General features: G+C 47.0%; 1 protein-coding gene across 2 annotated transcripts in view; it reads right to left on the bottom strand.

Annotated features, from left to right (window-relative positions):
* The window catches only part of WASHC2C (WASH complex subunit 2C), a 664,131-nt gene that overhangs the window by 248,381 nt on the left and 395,131 nt on the right, over nucleotides 1–20,619 (bottom strand). For both annotated transcript variants that reach the window (XM_085603767.1, XM_085603764.1), the window contains exon 24: nucleotides 17,411–17,512. In XM_085603767.1, the coding sequence (XP_085459893.1) occupies nucleotides 17,411–17,512 (102 nt within the window). The remainder of the gene's footprint in view (nucleotides 1–17,410; nucleotides 17,513–20,619) is intronic.

Below are 20,619 nucleotides of genomic sequence, written 5' to 3' on the forward strand. Positions count from 1 at the left end.
GCCAGTCGGATCCGCCGCCCGCTTGAACCTGCGACTCGCAACTGTCTTAGGGCAGAATGTCCTCGCCCCTCCCTGGAGGGGAAGGTGGCCGCCACACCAGACATTGACCCAAGAATGGTCACCTTCCTTCAGAAATTCATCAAGGATCCTAAGAAGGGCATCGACAGGTCCTGGCGGGCGTGCCAGGACAAACTCCTTGAGATCCTGGGCCCAGTTACCAAAATCCTAGACATGGCGGAAGAGGCCAAAACTTCCGGTTCCCTCATATCTCCTGAACATATGTCCCCGTGGGCTCAGCGTGTGGTGGTGTTCCTAGGGAACGGCAACTGTGCAATATCCACAGAACGGCGCAGGTCCCTCCTGATAAAGGTAGACCCGAAGCTGGGGGACCTAGGCGATTCAGAGGCGGGCCCTGTGGCACAGGGCGGCCTTTTTGGCGAACCCTTTATAAAGGAATTGGGGCGGTTTGTTAATACCTTTACCACCCTGGACCGGGCACAGTCCTCCATCAGGAAGGTGTTTCGCCCTCGGGTTTACCGAGGGGCCGGACGAGGAAGGGGCCACTCGTCCGGCTGTCTGTCCCAATCAACACAGGGGACAAGGCTCCGGTAACGGGTAATACCAAGACCAGGCCTGCTTTGGTAACTTTTACCCCACCCGAGGCCAGCGAGGCAAAAACAGAGGAGGCAGTGGCATCTCCAGTTCTTCCGGTGAATGTTCTCCCTTCTTCCCTTCTAAAGGTGGGTGGCCGTCTGGCGTGTTTTTTCCCGGGGACGCCTGGGCCCTGCAGACGGTGCAGGGTTTCCACATAGAGTTTCTCTGGGCTCCTTCGCAGCCTGTGGCCCCCCCGTCCGCTTTGTTTTTCCAAGGCAGACTCCGCTATGGTCGATCAAGAGGTGCAATCTTCAGTTAGCGGTCAACCTCCTTCAGAGCCTCGGGTTTGTGATCAATGAGGCCAAGTCTATTCTGGTCCCGTCTCAGATCGTTATTTTTCTCGGCTTTACGATAGACTCCGTGGAGTCCCCCCTCAGCCTTCCCTCTCGCAAGATGACGAAAATTCGTCACGAGATTCGGAGGTGTTTATCCCAGTCACAGATCTCTCTCAGACCACAATATCAGTCTTCTGTTGGCCTCCATTCAGGCAATTTTTCTAGGCACTCTCCATTACAGAGCCCTCCAACGTCTCAAGGCGACACACCTGCGCAAAGGCCTTTCCTATTCTCACAAACTGGCTCTCTCAGCGGACGCCAGGGAGGAGCTCCAATGGTGGCTCTCGCACATGGAGGCCTGGAATCGCCGAGCTATTTTCGGGTCCACGCCAGATATTGTTATAGAGTCTGACGCGAACAGGTCTGGCTGGGGCGCGAGGTGTTGCGACTTCACCACGGGAGGTGTATGGTCTCCGTCGGAGCAGAAGTTACACATCAATTGTCTGGAGCTTTTGGCGGGCTCATTCATGATCCAGTGCTGTACCAAGGACTCTATCCAGTCCTGCGTCCTTCTCCGGAAGGACAATGTGTCGGCGGTCCGGTACATCAACCATCTAGGGGGCGCGCGCTCCAAAGCTCTCTCGGACCTTGCAGCAAATTTTTGGCAATATTGCCTAGATCACCAGGTCTCGGTCACGGTGGAATACCTTCCGGGCAAGGACTACCGGGTGTCAGACTTCCAGTCGCGACATTTCCATGATGTGAGTCTCCGGAAGCTTCATCCGGGGGTGACCGTGGACCTCCAGAGCCTCTGGGGTCACTTCTCGGTGGACCTCTTTGCATCCCGCCTGGATCACCAGCTTCCCCGGTTCTTCAGTTGGAGGCCGGATCTCCTTGAGGAGAGGTCGGACGCGTTTCTACAGAATTGGAGGGAGGAAGCGGGCTGTGCCTTTCCCCCATTTGCCATGATCATGCAGGTGACAGCCCAGGTGTGGCGTCAACTAGCAGACGTGGTGCTAATCTCGCCAATTTGGAGATTGCTAGTCAGGTTTCCGGTTCTACTAGATCTTTCTTGGGATTTTCCAATCACACTCCCTTTGTTTCCCTCATGGCATGGAGAATTACAGGGGACGATCGGCGGTCTCGGGCCTTTCGGAACTGGCTGCGGCGTTCATGGCCAGAGCCTGGGCTGACAGTACCATCAAAAGATCCTCCTGGGGACTGTGGTGTCATTGGTGTTTATGACGGAGTATTGATCCAGTGGCAGCGTATGTGGCCTCCATCTTGAACTTTTTGGCCTCTCTAGCGGAAGGGGGTTTGGCGAATCGGACCGTCAATACCCTTCGGTCCGCTATATCTGCTGGGCATGCCATGGTTGATTGCTCACCGGTCGGGGAGCATCCCTTGGTCTGTCGCTGGCTCCGTGGCATTCGTCTTTCATTGCGTCCTGAACCTCATTATTCCCAATTATGGGATGTCAATAGGGTTTTGAACTTGCTGCTCTCCTGGCAACCGAATAGATTCCTTTCTAGGAAGGAGCTTTACGCGAAGTTGGCCATGCTGCTTTGTCTGGTCTATTGCAGAAGGGTCTAGGATGTTAGAGCCCTGGATGTCTCGGGTAGGATTTTTTCCCCTACGCGAGTTACTTTTACTATCCGTAGACGCACCAAATGTGGGACGAAATCCATCTCTTATCCCGTGTTTCTGGATTCCCCTAAACTGTGTGTGGTTTCTTGCCTCAAGGCATATGAGGAGATGTCGGAGGAGTTTCGTCCTCCTGGGGAACGCCAATTGCTCATTTCATTTAAGAAGCCTCATAAGGTTGCGTCCTCCCCCACGATTGCTTGTTGGGTAAGGTGGGTGATGCACGAAGCCGTGATCGAGTTGCGTGCGTCTAGAGGAGCAATGGCCTCCAAAGCATTTACCCTGGGAGCACGTCTGGAAGACATTCTTAACGCAGCAGATTGGTCTTCAGACTCTACCTTTAAACGGTTTTACTTCAAACCGGTGATTGATATGGCTCACTTGGTGGTGAGCAAGCTTTAAACGAGCATAATCCTCGCCTCCGGTCCTGACATAGATTGAAAAATGTCCTAGCCATTGTAACGGAAAGTTTCAATTCTATTAAGGACTCTGAGGTGAGGATTATCCCAGCCAGGGTACAAGTTTCTTGCTGTTCTCCCTCCCTCGTATTGGAGTAAATAAAGTTTTGGCTTATTTAATTTGCTTGCTTGACAGTTTTTTGTGCTCGTCTTGAAAGCTCTCTTCCCACATGGGTAATCCTTAACCATTTCTGTCGCTGATGTTATACATTTGATCCTTGCAGGCGATTCCAACAAACAGGATTGTTGAAGTGTCCGGTGGCTGACTGAGCGACGAAAGAGGAGGAATGGACAGGGACAAGGGACTACCAGGTGCAGAGGATGGGACACTCTAGCCATGGACTCTCTATTGTTTTGTCTGTTTATTCCCTATGGTTCATGGGAATAGTGTTTTTTTTACTTGCTTGACTACAAATGGCTGCTATTCAATACAGTGAAGAAAGAATAGCATAATCCTCGCCTCCGAGTCCTTAATAGAATTGAAACTTTCCATTACGACTTAGCTAGGAAAGTTTTCACTAAGCATGTGTTCAAGAAGAGTGATAGGTCGAACCCTAGGTGTTATAGACTGATTTCCCTTATTGATTCATCAGTTAAAGTTCTGGGCAGAGTGATTCTGGCTAGAGTATCAAGTTGGTTGGAACAAAGAAATGTGATCCTTTCCTTGCAGTATGGGGTTAGACATGGGGGGAGGTATACTTGATCAGTGTCTTAACCTTCATTTGATAATTGACAAATACACAGTGACCAAGATGCTGACACAGTCCTGCTCACCAGAACTGCGGTAGACCGTCATTATTGGAAAGAATCAGGAAGTGACCAGAGTCTCTACATTTCTATACTTGGGGGGTCATTTCTGATGAGGGGGGATCCTGGGCCCCGAAAAGAAGGGTCAAGAGACACCTGCTAGCTATATGGGACTCCTGATAAAATCAACAAAAAAGACCTGTCCTGGATCAAAAAGCAATTTATGATAAGAGCTAAAGGTGATAGAGAGGAAAGAACTCCAAAAACCCAGGTTAGGGCACATATACTTTTAAAATCAGATACATTTATGGAACTCTACCAGAGTGCGGTGACATTACCTCACCACAACTTCATCTTAATGCATTGGCATCACAATGTGGAAGATCAGGGCTCATGTTCATGTGATAACTTTTCAAATCAAGACATAATGCACCTTATCGTTTTTTGTGACCATTACGATATTTTAAGACAGCGTTCTATTTTACCCTTGCTCAGAAGGAAGGGAAACCAGTTCTGGCCTACCTTCAAATGCTGCAGCTCCCTCATGTTTGTTTTAATATGGCCAGTTTTTTGTCTGGCCTTCTTAGAAATAGGAAAAAACACTTGAGTTGCTGAAGATATGCGATATTGTTTTTAGGTCTCGGCTAGCGAAGGCTGCGCTTGCGCAGTCTCGCTCGCGAGATTTAATTTTTTAGGTATGGGGCTTGAACCCGCCCCTCTTCTCCATTGGCTGGCTTCCTAAACGGAGGCCAGCCATTGGAGGAGAGGCACGTCTGTCCATTTAAGCCCTGTCTTTTTCGGATTCGGGGGCGTGTTTTTTACTTTCTTTCTCTCCTCTGGAATGTAAACATTCCAGCCAATGGCAAGAGGAGAGAAAGAAAAACACGCCCCGAATCCGAAAATGCCGCTGCGTTTCTCCGAGGCATTTCTGCTTGACCTCGGAGAAAGGCGGTGGTGTTCAAGGCGATTCCCTCAACGACTGACGTACTTCCCTTGACCCTGAGCTGCACGCAACCCGAGGATCTTGAATTGAAGCTGCCTTTCCACCAGCCTTCGCTAAAATGGAGACTCCAAGCCCACTGGCAGCGCTGCCTCCCGAGGACGAGCTTGATGAGGACGATGGCGAGGTAGGGAATGCACAGGAATGTACAGGAGAATACACGGTGTCTCTAATACACACAAGAGGAAGGACTGCCACTCAATAAATGAGAAAGGCATTGAACAATATATTGTTTTGTGGTCTTCGGTATGACTGTTTTTGTCATCCGAGTCAGTAACATTGTTTTGCGGTGGCTCCACTGTACAGTGCCCGTTGTGTGTGTTTGTGCAGTGCCTGCGAAGTGTTTTATGATAGCGCGTGGCTCAGCAGTGTAGCGTTTGGCAGTGCGAGGGCAGCATGGGTTCGGTGTTTCCTTTGTGCAGTCTCTGGGCAGTGTCTTTAAAAAGTAATGCCTGTACAGGGTCATGCAATGTCTGTCTGTCGGGAGTATGTGAAGCGTCCATGCAGTACGCACACAGTGCGCACGCAGTGTCCACGCAGCGCATTTGCAGTGACTGCCAGTTTCCATGCTGTGTTTTTCATGCTGTGAAACTCTCGGTTAACGGAAAACCCCTGGCGGGACTTCCGTCCCTCCTCCTTCACGCTTCAGTGTTTTTTTAGAGCATTCTGCGAATCATCATGTTTTTGAGCGATCTGTCAAAGTTTCATTTTGTCTGTTAAGTGATAACATATTGTCCGAGCGACAGCTAGGACAAGAACCGAAACATTTCTTTCATAGCAAACCGAAACCAACCCCCTCCTTGGACTCCCACCGAGGGGTGAAAAACAAACTAGGGGACAGAGAGGGGGGGGGGGGGGAGGGCTGGACCGTGCCTGCAAAGAAGGGGCCACCGTGCCCTTTTTAGGTCTCGGCTTTAGAAGTGTGCTGCAGTCAGGCTGAAGGAGAGAGGGACTTCCCTCGGGCGCACGTAGGCCTGCGGGGGCAGCAGCGGCGGTAACGGCGGCAGCGGTGACAGGTTCCGATCCTACCGCCACCGGCGACCCCCTCCTCCCCACTTTTTTTTAAGCTTAAGCTTTTTCCTCCGCTCCACACCGCCCCGATGCCGCCGGCCACCCGCCAGTAGGGGCAACAGCTCAGCGCCGCCCGGCATGGGGAGCGCGGCGACTCCGAGCCCTTTTGAACCTGTGCTGTGTCCGCACTACTCACGAGAGGTCCTCACATCCTGGCCGCTAACCCCCGAACACAGGACTGTTATTCTACTTCTAAGGACGTTCTTGGGAGTAGAACTACACAGTGTAAATGGCATTTGTCCCTACATACAGCATACATGCCAACATTTCAGAAGAGCAAAGTGGGAGATTTAAAAAAAAATCGGGAGAATGAGGCCTTGAATCAGGTTAATGTCATGTATGGGCTTTGGAAGTGTGCAGCTGCAGGACTGGACATTTGAAACGCACATTTTTTTCTTACCTTTCAGAAGCATGGAGCGCAATGGCAGGCAGAGAGAGGGTGATGCAAGTGTTGTGCACTGGCCTGGAAGGTTGCTGGCAGTGCATACACCAACCCCCTCCCCCCAACCCCCACTGTGTGTGGCACCCCGGGCACACACAGAGCCACCCCAGAGTACTTCACAGGTCTTTAAAAGACCATTCGCTTGTTAATGGGGCTTTGTTGGTTTTTCACCCCTGCTAGTGCCCCTGCATCGCCACTGACTATTGCTGGAAGAATTAGCACATTACACAATACCAAGCCCTGGCTGCTGAAACCCCGAAATCGGTAGTGTCCCGCTCCAGTGTGGGTGGCTCTGTGTGTGTGTGGGTGGCTTTGTGTGTGTGGCTCTGTGTGTGGGTGCAAATGCAATAGGTCTCGCATTTGAGAGAGATTAAGCTATTGACATTGTAAATAACAATGCCGTTTCTTTAAATTTTTTAAAAACAAAAACATAAACAAAAATAATGTTATGAGCAATGCCAATAGCTCTAACTTTAACAATGCTGAGACCATTGCATTGTAAATGCTTGTTAAATCTTGTAATTGCATTTTAATCATTGAGGATGTATATTTACCAAAAATGTGAGTTTTATTCTTGTTTTTCTTTTATATGTGATGTGCTTTTGTGCTTTTATGGTTTTTATCAACCAAATAATATATTTTGACTGACTGAGCCATATCAATAAATACCAAGAGCAGGACATGACTTTCCTATTACCTTAGTTATGACTCCATTGCTGAGTAGGCCACCAGGGAAATGTTATCTGCCGTTCACCACAATTGTCAGATGGTAACATTATGGAAACAAGGTTTTCATCAACCCTGAGCCTCCATTTTTTATGTGACATACTGCTACCGTTGAGGTACAAGACTCAATCAAAAAGTTATTTTCCTACCTTGTATTAGATAAATGGGGAAATTCAATCAGTGTAGGCTACATTAAAAGGCTCACTGATAATATACATATATCAGAAACTCACTTTCGTCATGACGTGAAGGATGTCTTTATTCTCAATGTCTTGTGATGCATCCCTCAACATGTCCTGGCCTCCCCATGTGTCTCCAGTGATATCACTCCCAAGTTGACAATGGGGGTTCTCCCCGCCATCTATCAAGTTTCAGACTGTTTCTGGGAACATGTAAAGGCCAGACTTCCTTTGACTAGTCTCAGTTGTGAAAGCAAAATAAGTGATTACTTAAGGCTGGTCTCTTTAGAGTCTTTGGTTCACCAGCTAATACTTTTTTTTGTTTTTACTTAGCAAAGTTATTGTACAATCAGGAAATATCCTAATGGCAAGGCCTTTATTTTGTGGTTATGTATGACATCTTATTTTTATAATTTGAGAAACTGAGCAAACAAAGACCTTGATGGGGTTTCTGCTTGAGACCATGGTGCCAAGGCTCTTTGTGATTGTTCAGGAGACCTTCGGTTGCATTGTCTTTCAGTCAATTTTTTCAGAAATAGGTCATTGATGTTCCTGCACTCCTTCCAGGCGTCCTACAAAGTGCAGGTTCATGTTGCGGGATCTCCCTTCACCATCTCCCACTCTGGTTGCCAACATGTTTGTAGTTTATTGGAGTTTATAAGTAATATTCTACATGTTTCTGAGAGGCTAGTAGCGATTCTCTATACTATTCCCGCAGTTGCTTTTCTTCTTTCAGCTACTTTGAGCTAGTCTGTTCTGATCAGGGTCGTCTCTTCGGAGATGTGTCAATTTTGTGTTCCAATGGAGTATAGATGTCTTTGACAGCTGCAATAAGGTCAAAAGAAGAGTGTCCACATATCCCAACAGGTATCAGGATTTAAAATCAATTTGTAAAATATAAAAGTCAGAAGCACTGTCCCTGGGCCTGCCCTCGGATCAAGTTAACTATGTTACAAACACTTTCCCAGCTAAAGCAGGACGTCTTCGATCACTTAAGTCATATCCTTAAATTATTTTACCCTCATGAGGAAGCTGTGCAGGGATCTACATGCATGGACAATGGTTATCATGCCTAGGCTTCACAACTCATTCCAAACAATTCCTTTGCCACTTCCTCCAACTCTACATATAAGCAGTTCCAAATAGAAATTGAACATTTTGTTTTTGGGAGTATGAAGACCTAGAACTGCTTTTCAGTTTCTCTAATGTTGCTACACAATGGGCAAAGTAGTGCACCACAGCCAAACTTGCTACTTCCAGGCAACAATCTGCTATCTCATAGGGGTAGTGAAACTCAAAACTGAGAAGGAATGGTCCCTTTAGTGATCATCTCATAGCTGGTTCTCCTCTATGAATTACCCCTAGCAAAAGCTGCGGGCTACAGTCCTCACCCGTCACTTGGCCTACAGAAGGATCATGAGACAAGTTTGGTTTATCAAAAGGGCTCACGTTCTCCTTAGCTACATTCTCTTCCACTGTGTGCAATCCTTTGTTCACCCCATGCAATCTGGAAGGTGAGTGGAAGGCCTGAAGGGAGAAGGGGTGTATTATCTTTGTGTCTGTTTCATAGGGGTTTTCAAGGATTTTAGAAAGGTAAATAGTCTGCCAGAGGAGGCCCAGTGTCTTCAAGTAAGAGACTGGGCCATGCATCCAGCGGTGAAAGGTGGGGCTTCATGATAGCTCGCCTCCTTTGAGAAATGGATAAAGGGAGGAGACCATGATATGCATTTTCTAGATAACATTTATACGCTTATACTGCCTGCAGTTCTAACTGGGAAGACACCAGAGCAGAAGAGGTGGGAGAGGGAGTTAGGAAACGAATCCAGTGAGAAAATTATGGATGAAATATCCTAATGTTCACATAAAATGTTCAAGAATGTGCAAGGGAAGGAAAGATTTTGCTAAATTGTCATAGAATACCACTGTCATGAGAAACCCCTGGCACGGGATGGGAAGACGTTACACGTGTGCCGAAGGGGCTTTGGAATGACAGGAATGCTTCTGCACTTCTTGGGATGCCGGCAAAACTGGAGTGATTTTGGAGCTTTGTCAAAGGGATGGTTAACAAGTTTGACATAGAGATATCTGAAGAGACAGTGGGAGGTTTGGTTGGGTCTTCCATTTTGAGTGCCACTGTCACCACTCTTGTAGAGAGGTAAAATAAGCACCTGGCTTTCAGAAAAGACAATATTGGCACTGCGTGGGAGACAGGGGGTATCAACTGAAAGAAACTGGATAATCCATATACAAGAGCCTCTAGCAATGGACAATCTGGTCTACTAAACACAAGCTCAAGGTCTTTGTTACAGACTGGTCTCCATTTTTTACTTATATGCTGAAGAATATATTGATTGTGGAGCGTAGGTAGAGAAGAAGTTTCGATGAAGATAGTTCAGGAGTAATCTTTTAATATTTTGCCAGCTGATTGGTTGTGCGCAAATAAGAAAAAGTGAATAAACACAGTTCACCCTAAAACGTTTTCACAAGTAGGACAGGTACAGTGTGGTCAACAGAAGTGCAACTCCCTTAGATACAAATCATATACAGACAGCAGCAGCACATGTTTCCTTTAACTCATAGGATAACTGAATCACAGTCAATAGCAATGAAAGATTTCCTCTCAGTGCTGGGAGAGAAGATAAAAAAATTGAAAGGGGAAGACTATAAGGGAGGATTCGAATGAACATGACTAACAGCTGACTGGGATTACAGAAAAGGAAACAGAAAAATGTTTCTTTGGGCACAATGGATGTGGGTCAGGACGAGGCACTTAAGCCTTACTATGGTACAGCTGACTGGATAGTTTAAGGTTAGCGACTTATCCGGAGAGCCTGTGTTTCCACTGTGATGATTCAGTGGCTGGGAAAGTTACATGATGAAGTCAACACTTCGGGAGCACTGCTAAATGGTAAGCCCCACTCCACTGAGTTATTTATATGATAGTAAGTTTACTGGAGGCTCAGGAAACATGCCCATTTCAATTCCCATTTAGTGCCTTGCTTCAGCATATGCAATGGCAGTCAGGCATGCTGCACACTATGTTAAGTACTTTCCTGATTACCAAATTCAGGACAGATTAAACTAGTGTAGCTAACATTGAAGAAAGACTTCAAAGGCATCCTAATCTACACATATGGCACATTACATTGTATTCCACATTCATTATAAATAACTGTCTAGGCAGTTGACTATACTTTTCACCCATGAATAGGTCACTGCTAATACACAGTGCTCAGTAAGGCAGTATTTCCCTGCCTGGGAACTGGGTTTCTAATCTTGCCACCTGACTCAAAGGCTTCGGCAGGGCTACATTTCTCATGACCACTTAAGTGACCTAAGTGGTCATGAGAAATGTAGTCCTGCGGGAACGCACACACCTCGATTATGACAGCACGCCACTGCACCTGCCCGCATTTGCTCACGGAGCAAGGTGCAGCTGGCAACTTCCATTTATACCGGTGCTCCTCCAAGTTGGTAGGATAATTTGGCACCCTTGACGATGTAAGCAGGCACCGATTGGGGCTTCTGTTAGCCCTCAATGATTTTGGATTAGGAATTCTTTAACTATAATTGACCTTCTTTATGTTATCTCCCTCTGTCGCCTGTTTACAACCATGCAACAGCAATACCTACGATTACCGAATCCCAGTGTGGAACTACAGGGGGCATGGCCCCCAAGTTGCATTATATGGTTCCCAAAGAGGGTAATAATCCACATGTGCTTCGGACTTTCGTTCACACAATATTATGCTTGCTAGGCACTATATTTGTCAGAGCTCACATGTTGTTTAGACACCTTACCACGCTTCCAAGGAGAACTTGTGTGTGATATATCACAGTACGTTGCTACTACAAATGAGGAGAAGTGTTAACTTGAGTTATGTTTTACAGAAATGGTACATGTCTGCTATGTCTCATGAATGCCACATGATCTGCACAACTGGCAATTGGTGATGTTAAACACACAATGAGAGCAACTTCATCCCTGCTCTTTTATGAATGTTTTGTCTCTCCCTAACAGGAATCAAGATACTATTTCCTCAACCACTGGGTGGGCAAACCTTAATAAGTGCCTGTTTATGTGTTGCATGTTGTTTGTCCTTTCTAAATAGATAGGTAGACAGGAAGTAGACTCCAGGGCACTACACTTGTCCTGATGAAAGCCCTGGACTCAAGAGGCCATTAGCTTGAGGGCTGAAACATCTCAAAAGGCTAGCAGGGTAACAGGGTCATTATATCCTATCTTATATTCACATTAGTTTTTAATTAAAACTGAACAACCACGGTTTAAGGGGATACCTTGGTTAAGGTATTTTTATTCTTCTTTACAACTAAATTTAATGTGTTCCCTATAATATGGTCAAGTCCATCCTGGTTTTTAGGGACGAGAATGAGGCCCGATGATGAAGCATGCCACTAACTGAGTTAGTGAGGCTCTAACAAAGAAACCCTTTTGTTCCCAGAAAGCAGGGGGTAACCCATAAGATACCAGCCTTCGATGATACTACTGGATGTGGGATACCTTTTATTGTTGTTGTATCAAATAGAGAGAGTGTATCTCATATCCTTGAAAATGTCTCTATTCCCTCACTGAAGGACAGTCTAGTCTAGGACCACACTCTCAGATTATTGAGTTGTGGACTTGAAAGGCAGCCAGCGTTTACCAAAACATACATAAGTAGCACTGATCAGTTGGTCCTCTGTGAATGACCATTGTTTTAATGCAATATGTTAGAAATTGGGTTACTGGTTGACTGGAGTGTGAGCCCTGCTCAAGCAGTAACCACAATCCTAGTCAGGGTAAGGCACAAGCAACTGCAAATTAATGTGTGCTCATCCCCCTGGTAGCTTGGCACAGAGCAGTCAGGCTTAATTTATAGGCAATGTGTAAGGTATTTGTGCAACACTTTAAACAGTAAAACACCACACAAAAACCCCCCAAACCAGGTTAGAAAATAGGGCTTAATTTAATAAATAAAACATGAAAATAATGACAAACATCCAATCAGTAAATCTGAGTTATAAATTTATGAAGAATAAACTGCAATGTAGCACCTAAAAGAGTAAAGCACCAACCGCGGCTATCTCGTCACACTGGACCGGGTCAAAGTCAAACGTTCAGGCTGAATGTGATGGAGCGTGGGTTGGACACAGTGCCAGTTAAGTCCTGCTAAAGTTTTACCTTCTCAACCTTTGTGCCAAGAATCCCGTTCGTGTTGGAGAGGGTCACGAGGAGCAAGTTGAGTGCTGCAGGTGGAAGTGGGCGTGGTGCAAAGAGCAGGCCAGGCATTGTGGACAGGTGGGCTGGAGATTCGCGTTGGCAGTCTCCGTGGGGTGTCAATGCTGCTGTGTGAAGAGACAGGCTAATGGAGGCTCGTGCTGATTTCCCGAGGCAGTGGCACGGGTCCATTGTGAACTGGCCTGTTCTCAGTCACAAAGAGCCAAAAATAGTGATTTCAGGAGCTTTAGACCCACACCAAGGGTCCAGGACCGGAGTGGCACCACTTGGGGGTCAGGAACTCACTGAAGTGTGGTCCAGGAGCTGTTGCGGAGGCTTTAATGTCACTGAGGCTCAGATCAGGAGGCCAGCAGACTAGCCCTTTGAGTTTCTCTGGGGTCCTGGGTTCAAGATGGAGTTGCAGGTCCAGTTCTTCTTCCCCAGGCAAGAGGGCAGCTGGTCAGCAGTTCATTCAGAGCAGCATTCCAGCAGAGTGGCAGTTCTTGTAGCAACACAGCATTTTTTCTTCCTGGCAGAGTATCCACAGGTCCAGAGATGAACTGAAGAGGTGGTGCCCTGCCTGCCCTGGCTTCAGACTAACTACAGGTGGTATGCAGCCCTTTGTGCGGAGACAGGACACAACATATTTAAGTGTAAATGAGGCTGGGCCCAACTTCTCCCTCCCATCCTGCTAGTGATGGCCCATCCAGTCACACTTAAGCTCCCATTGTGTGTGGCTATTTTGAACGAATACACAAAGCGTAACTGACAACTACACCCAGTCATATGACCCGAGGCAGGTTGCAAAACACCAAATGGCTAAAACAAAAAAATGCCGTAAAAAAAAAGTGACATTTTGAGAATTGTAATTTAAAATTCTACTTCACCATAAGTTAGGATTTTTTTTTTAAACAACAAATTGTTATTCATTTTGAAAGGTACAAATTGGGCAGAGCCCTGCAGAGACTGTACATACATTGTATTTGACTTGCAGTATCTAGTTATATTATACAAAAACCACATGACCTACGGAACGTCAGACCAAAAGTATAACAAACTACATCGAGCGCACACACAGGGAGTCTTAATTGTGCATTATTAACAAATAGCTGGCTGCAAAAATTCAATATCATCGGACTATACAAGTGAGTTTCTGACCAACAATTGTTCAATAGGATCGTGGAAGTCTGAATAAGGCAATGGGGGCAAATCAATATCCCGGTATGCTGCCCAGCGGGTCCACATTTTCCTTTGTATCTGTGGGCACCCTCTTGCCTGAAAAACTACAATTTCTGCTGTCATACACCTGTCCATTGCCTTCTTCCATCCCGCAACACTGGGTGGGGACGTGGCTTTCCAATTCTGTGCAATATCCCTCTTGGCTAGGGTGAGGCACAGGAACAGGAGGTGCTGCTTGTAGTGATTCCTCCCAATGTCATCCGTGCTATGTAAGAGCAACAATCTGGGGTCGAGCGGGATGGTCCATGCAAAACCTGACCTAGGCAGGACGTCACCCGAGTCCAGAATGGTTGAATCCCTGTGCAACTTCACACAGTATGGAGGAAGGAGCCCTCTTCGTTACCACAGCAGAGACATTTAGGAGACTGAATAACACCCATTTTCCACAGCCGACAATGGGTGTAATATATCCGGTGGAGGTACTTCAACTGAATGAGACGGTAGAGTGAAGATACTGCGCAATACCGAGGACTAGCCAGGGCTTCTGCCTGATCATCAACTATCAAGGCCGGCAGATCGGCCTCCCATGCCGCTCTGGTTTTTGAATGGTGGTCTGAGTGGGAGTATCAAGCGTCTGATAGATTTGTTTAATTTTATGAGCCCCAATATCTCCCATCAGCAAGTGGCCCTCTAGCGGGTGGAATTCTGGCAGAGCCTCTAAATGACGAATAAGGGGGTCTAAGGCATGCCGTAATTGCAAGTAGCGATGAAACTAGGATTTTTGTAGGTTGTAGTCGGTTTGTAACCGTTGGAAGGACTTAAGTGTAGTGCCTTGCATAACATCCCCAAGCGTAGAGATTCCAATAAGGTCCCATTTACAGAAACCGACCAGGGTGGAAACGGACCGTACATATGTGCCCTGCCCGAGGGGGGTGGAACTTGTCAATCTTCCCCACCAACCCATGGATTTGACAGTGTGCCTCCAGATTTATATAACTGTCTTGCAGGCTGGAAGTAGTGCTTCAAGGGACGTGCTGATGTATAGGAGATGTAGCAAGGGGATGCCAGCCATAGCCACCTGTTCAACTGCGTATGCTGGATCTGACCGAGACCCATACCACCATTCATTGATCACCAAAAGGTGAGAGGCAGAGTAATATACGTGGACGTCGGCTGCTGCAATACCGCCACAGTATGTAGATTGTGTGCATGTACGGAGTGCAACCCGGATCACTCCCCCCTGCCATAAGAATCTATTCAAAATCGCGTTAAGTTGAACATGAAGGAAAAATATTATATGGAAAATTCTGAAGTCTATATAGCAGATGCGGTAAGGATACCATCTTAAAGATAGCGGATTGTCCATATAATGATAAGGGCAGCTGGGACCAAACCGTTGTCTCATTGCGGACAGCAGGGAGTAGTGGGGCGATATTATGTGCCCATGAGATCGTGGGGCATGGCGATATGATGACCCCCAAGTATTTAAAGCCTTCCATAGTGATAGATAGTTGTGAAGCCCAATCCTGGCGCCTCTGATCCCCACATATAGGGAAAAGTGTGGATTTGGATGGGTTGGTGCTCAGCCCAGTGGTTTCTCTGAAGATCTGAAGTATCTGGAGGACACGAGACCCCGAGAACCATGGATCCGTCATAAAGAAGAGAACATCATCGGCGTAAAGCGCGATTCTGTCTGAATATTCCTGCGTCCAATCAAACCCCCGGATCAGCGTGTTCTGACGTACCCACACCGCCAGGGGCTCAACGGATTTCTAAATTAGAATTCCAAAGACACCAAACATGATCCAGTCATCTCTTCCCTTTTCGGAAATGACCCTTATAAAATGTGCTAAAGCAACTCCAATGGTATCCTTTGGGAGATAGGCCTAGAAGTACTGAAAACCGAATTCATGCGTTTTTCACGTCCTGGGACAGGAAAAACTTAAAAGTAAATGTCCCATGTTTTAAATACACTGCACCCTGCCCTCTGGGCTATCCATGGCCTACCTGAAGGGTGACATATGTATTAAAAAGAAGGTTTGGGCCTGGCAAAAGTTTTGTTTTGTGAGATCAACATGATAGTTTAAAACTACACACACAGGCTCTGGAATGGATGGTCCGAGACAGGTTTAAAGAGTTACTTAAAAGGGTGGCACAAACAGTGCTGCAGGCCCACTAGTAGTATTTAATTTCAGGCTTTGAGCACATGTAATGAACTTTACTAGGGACTTATAAGTTCTGGACCAGAAACAAGCATCACCCCATATCAGTCAGGCTAGCTTGAATCCAGCACGAAGCCCACGTCTGGGCATACCCTTCCCACTTTGGGCACCAAAACAAAAGGAACAAATGATAGACGGAATGTTGAACATTGCAAACATTCACCCCAAGTCACAAAGATCTGGATTTAATCTATCTTTCTTTTGCTCACCACGCCACCCCAGTTCGGACTAAACCATATACAAATCAGTCTTGACCCTGCTCTTTATGGGAACGGTCCAGCCCAAACTGCCAAGCCAGGTCCTCCCTGGACCAGAAACAAGCATCCTGTGACCTGTTTCAGGGGCATCACCCCATATCAGCCAGGCTAGCTTTAATGCAGTGGTGCAGTGAGCACGGGACCTACGTCTGGGCATACCCTTACCACTCAGGGTGACAATAGCAAAAGGAACAAATGATGGACCGAATACTAAATAATGCAAACATTCACCCCCAAGCACAAAGGTCTTGGTTTAACCCATAGTTCTTTTGCTCACTATGCCACCCCAGTTATATGAAAACCAGTCTTGACCCCGCTCCTTATGGGAACAGCCCAGCCCGAACTGCCAAGCCAGGTCCTCCCTGAACGAAAAACAGGCATCCTGGGGCCGCTTTCTAGGCATCACCCCTCATCAGCCTGGCTATCTTGAATCCAGTGGTGCAGTGAGCACGGGACCCACGTCTGGACATACCCTTCCTACTTAGGGCGGCAAAAGGAACAGAGCTGGGTTTAATCCATCATTCAGTCAAGACTGATTTGCACATGGCTGGATCCAAACTGGGGTGGCGTGGTGAGCAAAAACAGTTAGAAAAAATATAAAAGAAAAAAATAAAAGACTTACCTGCCGCTCTGCTTCCGTTGACGGCCGCCCCTCTGCTCCTTTCGTCAGCGTTGGGCCCGGAAGGGGATGGACCCACGGGACACAGGCTCCACACCCTCTCACATGAGAGTAGCACCAGGATTGTTCTGAGCGGTCTCGTTTGGTTCTCCAATGGTTTATTGGAGCCTGTGTGTTTGGCCAACCTAGGACGTTTGGCCAACCTAGGACGGCTGGCCAAACACACATACAGACTTATAAGTGCACTGTACTCCTCCTCCCTGAAATGCCCGACCCAGCCCCACCCTATAGTTATTGCGGGGCTCAGGCAAACAGCATAAATAAAATGATAATAACTGTGTTTTTATCATTGTATTTATCATCTGCTGGCGCGGGCTGCTTGGACTGTTAAGAGCTAAACTGCATGTCCATATATGCACCCATCTACTCTTTAAAAGCCTGAACTAGTAGAAGCGATCGGAGACATCACATAGGACACTTAGCTGCTTTGTGCATGGAGGGATGACAGAAAAAAACACACACATTTCTTCATTATGTTTTTGTCTAGTTGCTTTAAATTTAGCTCTTCTTTTTAATGTACTGCATTCTTAACTAAAATGTGACCAGAGTAACATTTTCTTGTATTTTCATTTATTGTGATCCTCTGAGCTGTTTCCTAGCCTGCATATATATTTCACCTCAATTTAAAGAATCATAGAAAAAAAGATAAATATGTATACCGGGGGTTTCTTTGCTTTAGCTGTTGAAAACAGATCATCATCCTCTTCATCACCGAACAACGAAGAACCAAAGGACAGTTGTGGATGCCCAGGTTTTTCAGACTGGAATGAATGAAACAAATTAACAATACAGAATCAGTTTTTTGTGCTTGATTGAGTACATTATCTTCTTATTAATGTAGTTACTCAAATAAATTCAATGTATATTGAACCGAACAGTGCTATTCTCAGTCCTTCAGACTCACAGGGGAAGATTAACTCAAAAGGGTCACCTGATTCCAAACTACCGTAGCATCATATGTACGAAGTATGTCAACAGAAAAAAATTGAAGACCAACAACAAAAAATGCTGGAGCACTACCTGATCAAAATTAGACTGATTTCAAACAACCATGTCCAAAAAATAATGTTTCATAAACGAATGGGAGGAGGTCCAAGTAGCTACCTAACCTAAGGAACAAGTTACTTACCTTAGGTAGTGCCTTTTCTGGTAGAGACTTTATCTAACCTTAGAATATCCCCAAAGCATCAGACTAGAGCTGTAAACTTTGAGCAGTACCTCTGCACGCAGGTAGGTGGCACCGATGGCTCTACTTTGACGTCTTCTGCGCTGGATGTGACATGCACGGTGCCTATATATTATTTAGGCAACACCCCAGCTCACTGATATCAGCTTCTGTCGTGACACATTCTACACCTACATCACAATGAATTTGGCCAGTGTGCTGAAGCTGAAGTGTGCTGAAGCTTAGGACGAAAGGAGAATATTACAAAGGAAGGAGTACCGTTCGCAGAGCAGCGAGGAAGGGAGAGTTTGTAAGGAATCTGCAGTAAGATAGAGTTTCTACCAGAAAAGGTGTTATCGAAGGTAACTAATTTGTTACTATGAAAGAGCCTTCTAACTACAGATTCCTTAGCTTAGAATAGATACCCCAGCAATAACCTCTACGGAGGAGGGCCTGCAAACTGACCTAAATCAGAAATTCATGCAGGGCCGAGTGGGCAAAATACCTACGTCAACAGGCCTGACAGTCCAGAAAGTAGAGCTTTGTAAATGTATTGAGCAATGCACAAGTAGCTGATAGAAAGGAGGCACGCATTCTGAGAACCAGTTTGCCCTGGTTGAAGGTAAAATACGGTGGGTGGACTGAGAGGGCCTGAAGCTCGCTCACCCTCTGGACCGATGTAATGATCACCAAAAAGACCGTCTTAAGAGTCAAAAGTCTGAAGTACAAGTTACTTACCTTCGGTAACGATGTATCTGGTAGAGACGATTCTAGCCGCAGATTCCTTAACGTAGAATTATCCCCAGGCGTGAGACTGGATCCGGAATATTTTTGCCACAGCATCTCTGCGCGCTGGGGGTGGTACCACGCGACCCCACCCTGACGTCGTCCGCGGACGTGACGTCAGCAAGGTCACATAAGTCACACCCCAGCGCGCTGAAGTCAGTTTTTTTGGGAGAACTTTCCCACGCCACAACCCGGAGCCATCACAAAAAAAACTGTGAGAGTATGGGAACAGTGTGCGAAAAAACATTGAAACAAAAAGGGAAGAAGCGAATGGTGAAAAACAGCACCATTGGGGACGGTGTCAGGCACTGCGTTACTGAAAGTCATGGAAAGGAAGGAGCAGAGCACCGCGCTGAGAAGCAACCCTGCAAAGTGAAGGCGATATTCCCCCTGGAGACAGAAAAACATGTGAAAAATGTCGGGGCAGATGACAGAAAGTCAGCAACCACAATCTATAACAGTGAAGGGCAACAAGTCCAGAACAGATGAGGAACGACAAATCCCCCCAAGACAACACCGGCAAGGAGTGTCGTATCCCCTGTAAAAAAGCTAAGGGTTGAGGCACAGCCAAGAGACCCCAACCCAGAGGAGTCAGAAACCCAAAGCAACGAAAAAAGGGAGAAGATTATGTGTAGGCCCCAAACTGGAAGAGCCAGGGTGCAGGGATGCAACAGTACATATGAACCTACCGACCAAGTACCAGAAAGGAAGGAGTGGAACAAATAAAGAGAACGAAGCATCCCTCCAGGGAGGAAGAGAAAGAGAGCACCCACAGAAGACACATGCCACCTGGAGGGAGGCAAGTGCAGAAGACCAAGCTGAAGGGTCCTCGCAGAACGGGGAGGAAGGGCGGGCCATTAAGGAAACTGCAGCTAGAATCGTCTCTACTAGATACATCGTTACCGAAGGTAAGTAATGTGTACATCTGATAGAGACTACTAGCCACAGAATCCTTAACGTAGAATAGATACCCGAGCCATACCCTGAGGGAAGGAGGGGTGCGAGAGAACCTCACCAGCTTGGAATAACACAGGGCCCCAACAGGGGATGTGTCATGGGGACAGGAAGGACGGCCCAGCACCCTCCAGGCAGAAGTAAGCAAGAACAAGGAGAAGGGACGGCCAGGATACCACAAGCCTACCCGAGGAGCAAAGGGCGTCCGCCAGAAAACCCGGAGGGACAGACAGCACCCAGCGAGTACCAAAGGAAGAAAAGAACCATCCTCAAATCCAAGGAGAAGAGGAGGAACGGAGGCAGAGTCTGCCCCAGGTGAACAAAAACAGCGAAGGGGACAGCTGAACGGGTGTCCGTCCCGAGGCAGGGAACAAGGCAGGAACAGTCCCACAGCTGATAAGCGCAGACGTGAGAAGGAAGACACAGACGCGCAAAGCCCCAGCAAGCAAGGGACAGGAGAACACGCTGACACCCCTCGGAGGTGGACCACAACTACCAGGCGTGCGCAGCAGACAACTGGCAAATACTATGAAGCAGCGTGCCCAGAACAAGCTGAGCGCAAGACGAAGACAGAGGTAAGGAAACCTCAGAACAAGCCCTAGAGAAGGACCGTCCCAGGAGCGCCACCCAGCACACGAAGAGAAGTGGGACCGGCCAGAAGATAAAGAGACATATGTAGTACAGACCGAAAGCGGGCAACCAGAACACAGGAGAGCACCAGGAAGAACCTAGCCCCCCTGGAACACAAGGCAAAACGCCCAGGAGCCGATATCCCGCAGGAACAAAGGGCAAATTGGATGACAGGCAAACCCTGTAGAAGAAGGATAGACACACCATCGGATACTGAGCGGGACAGAACCTAGAGCAGCGCAAGCTGTGCTGAGGAAGAAAAAGAGAGACCGCACCAAGCGGTATACAGTGACGCCAGGGAAATGCGAGGAACCTGAGAAGGTATCCACACCC

Source organism: Triturus cristatus, chromosome 1_2 (genome assembly GCF_964204655.1).
Source record: "Triturus cristatus chromosome 1_2, aTriCri1.1, whole genome shotgun sequence".
Classification (NCBI taxonomy): Eukaryota; Metazoa; Chordata; class Amphibia; order Caudata; family Salamandridae; genus Triturus; species Triturus cristatus.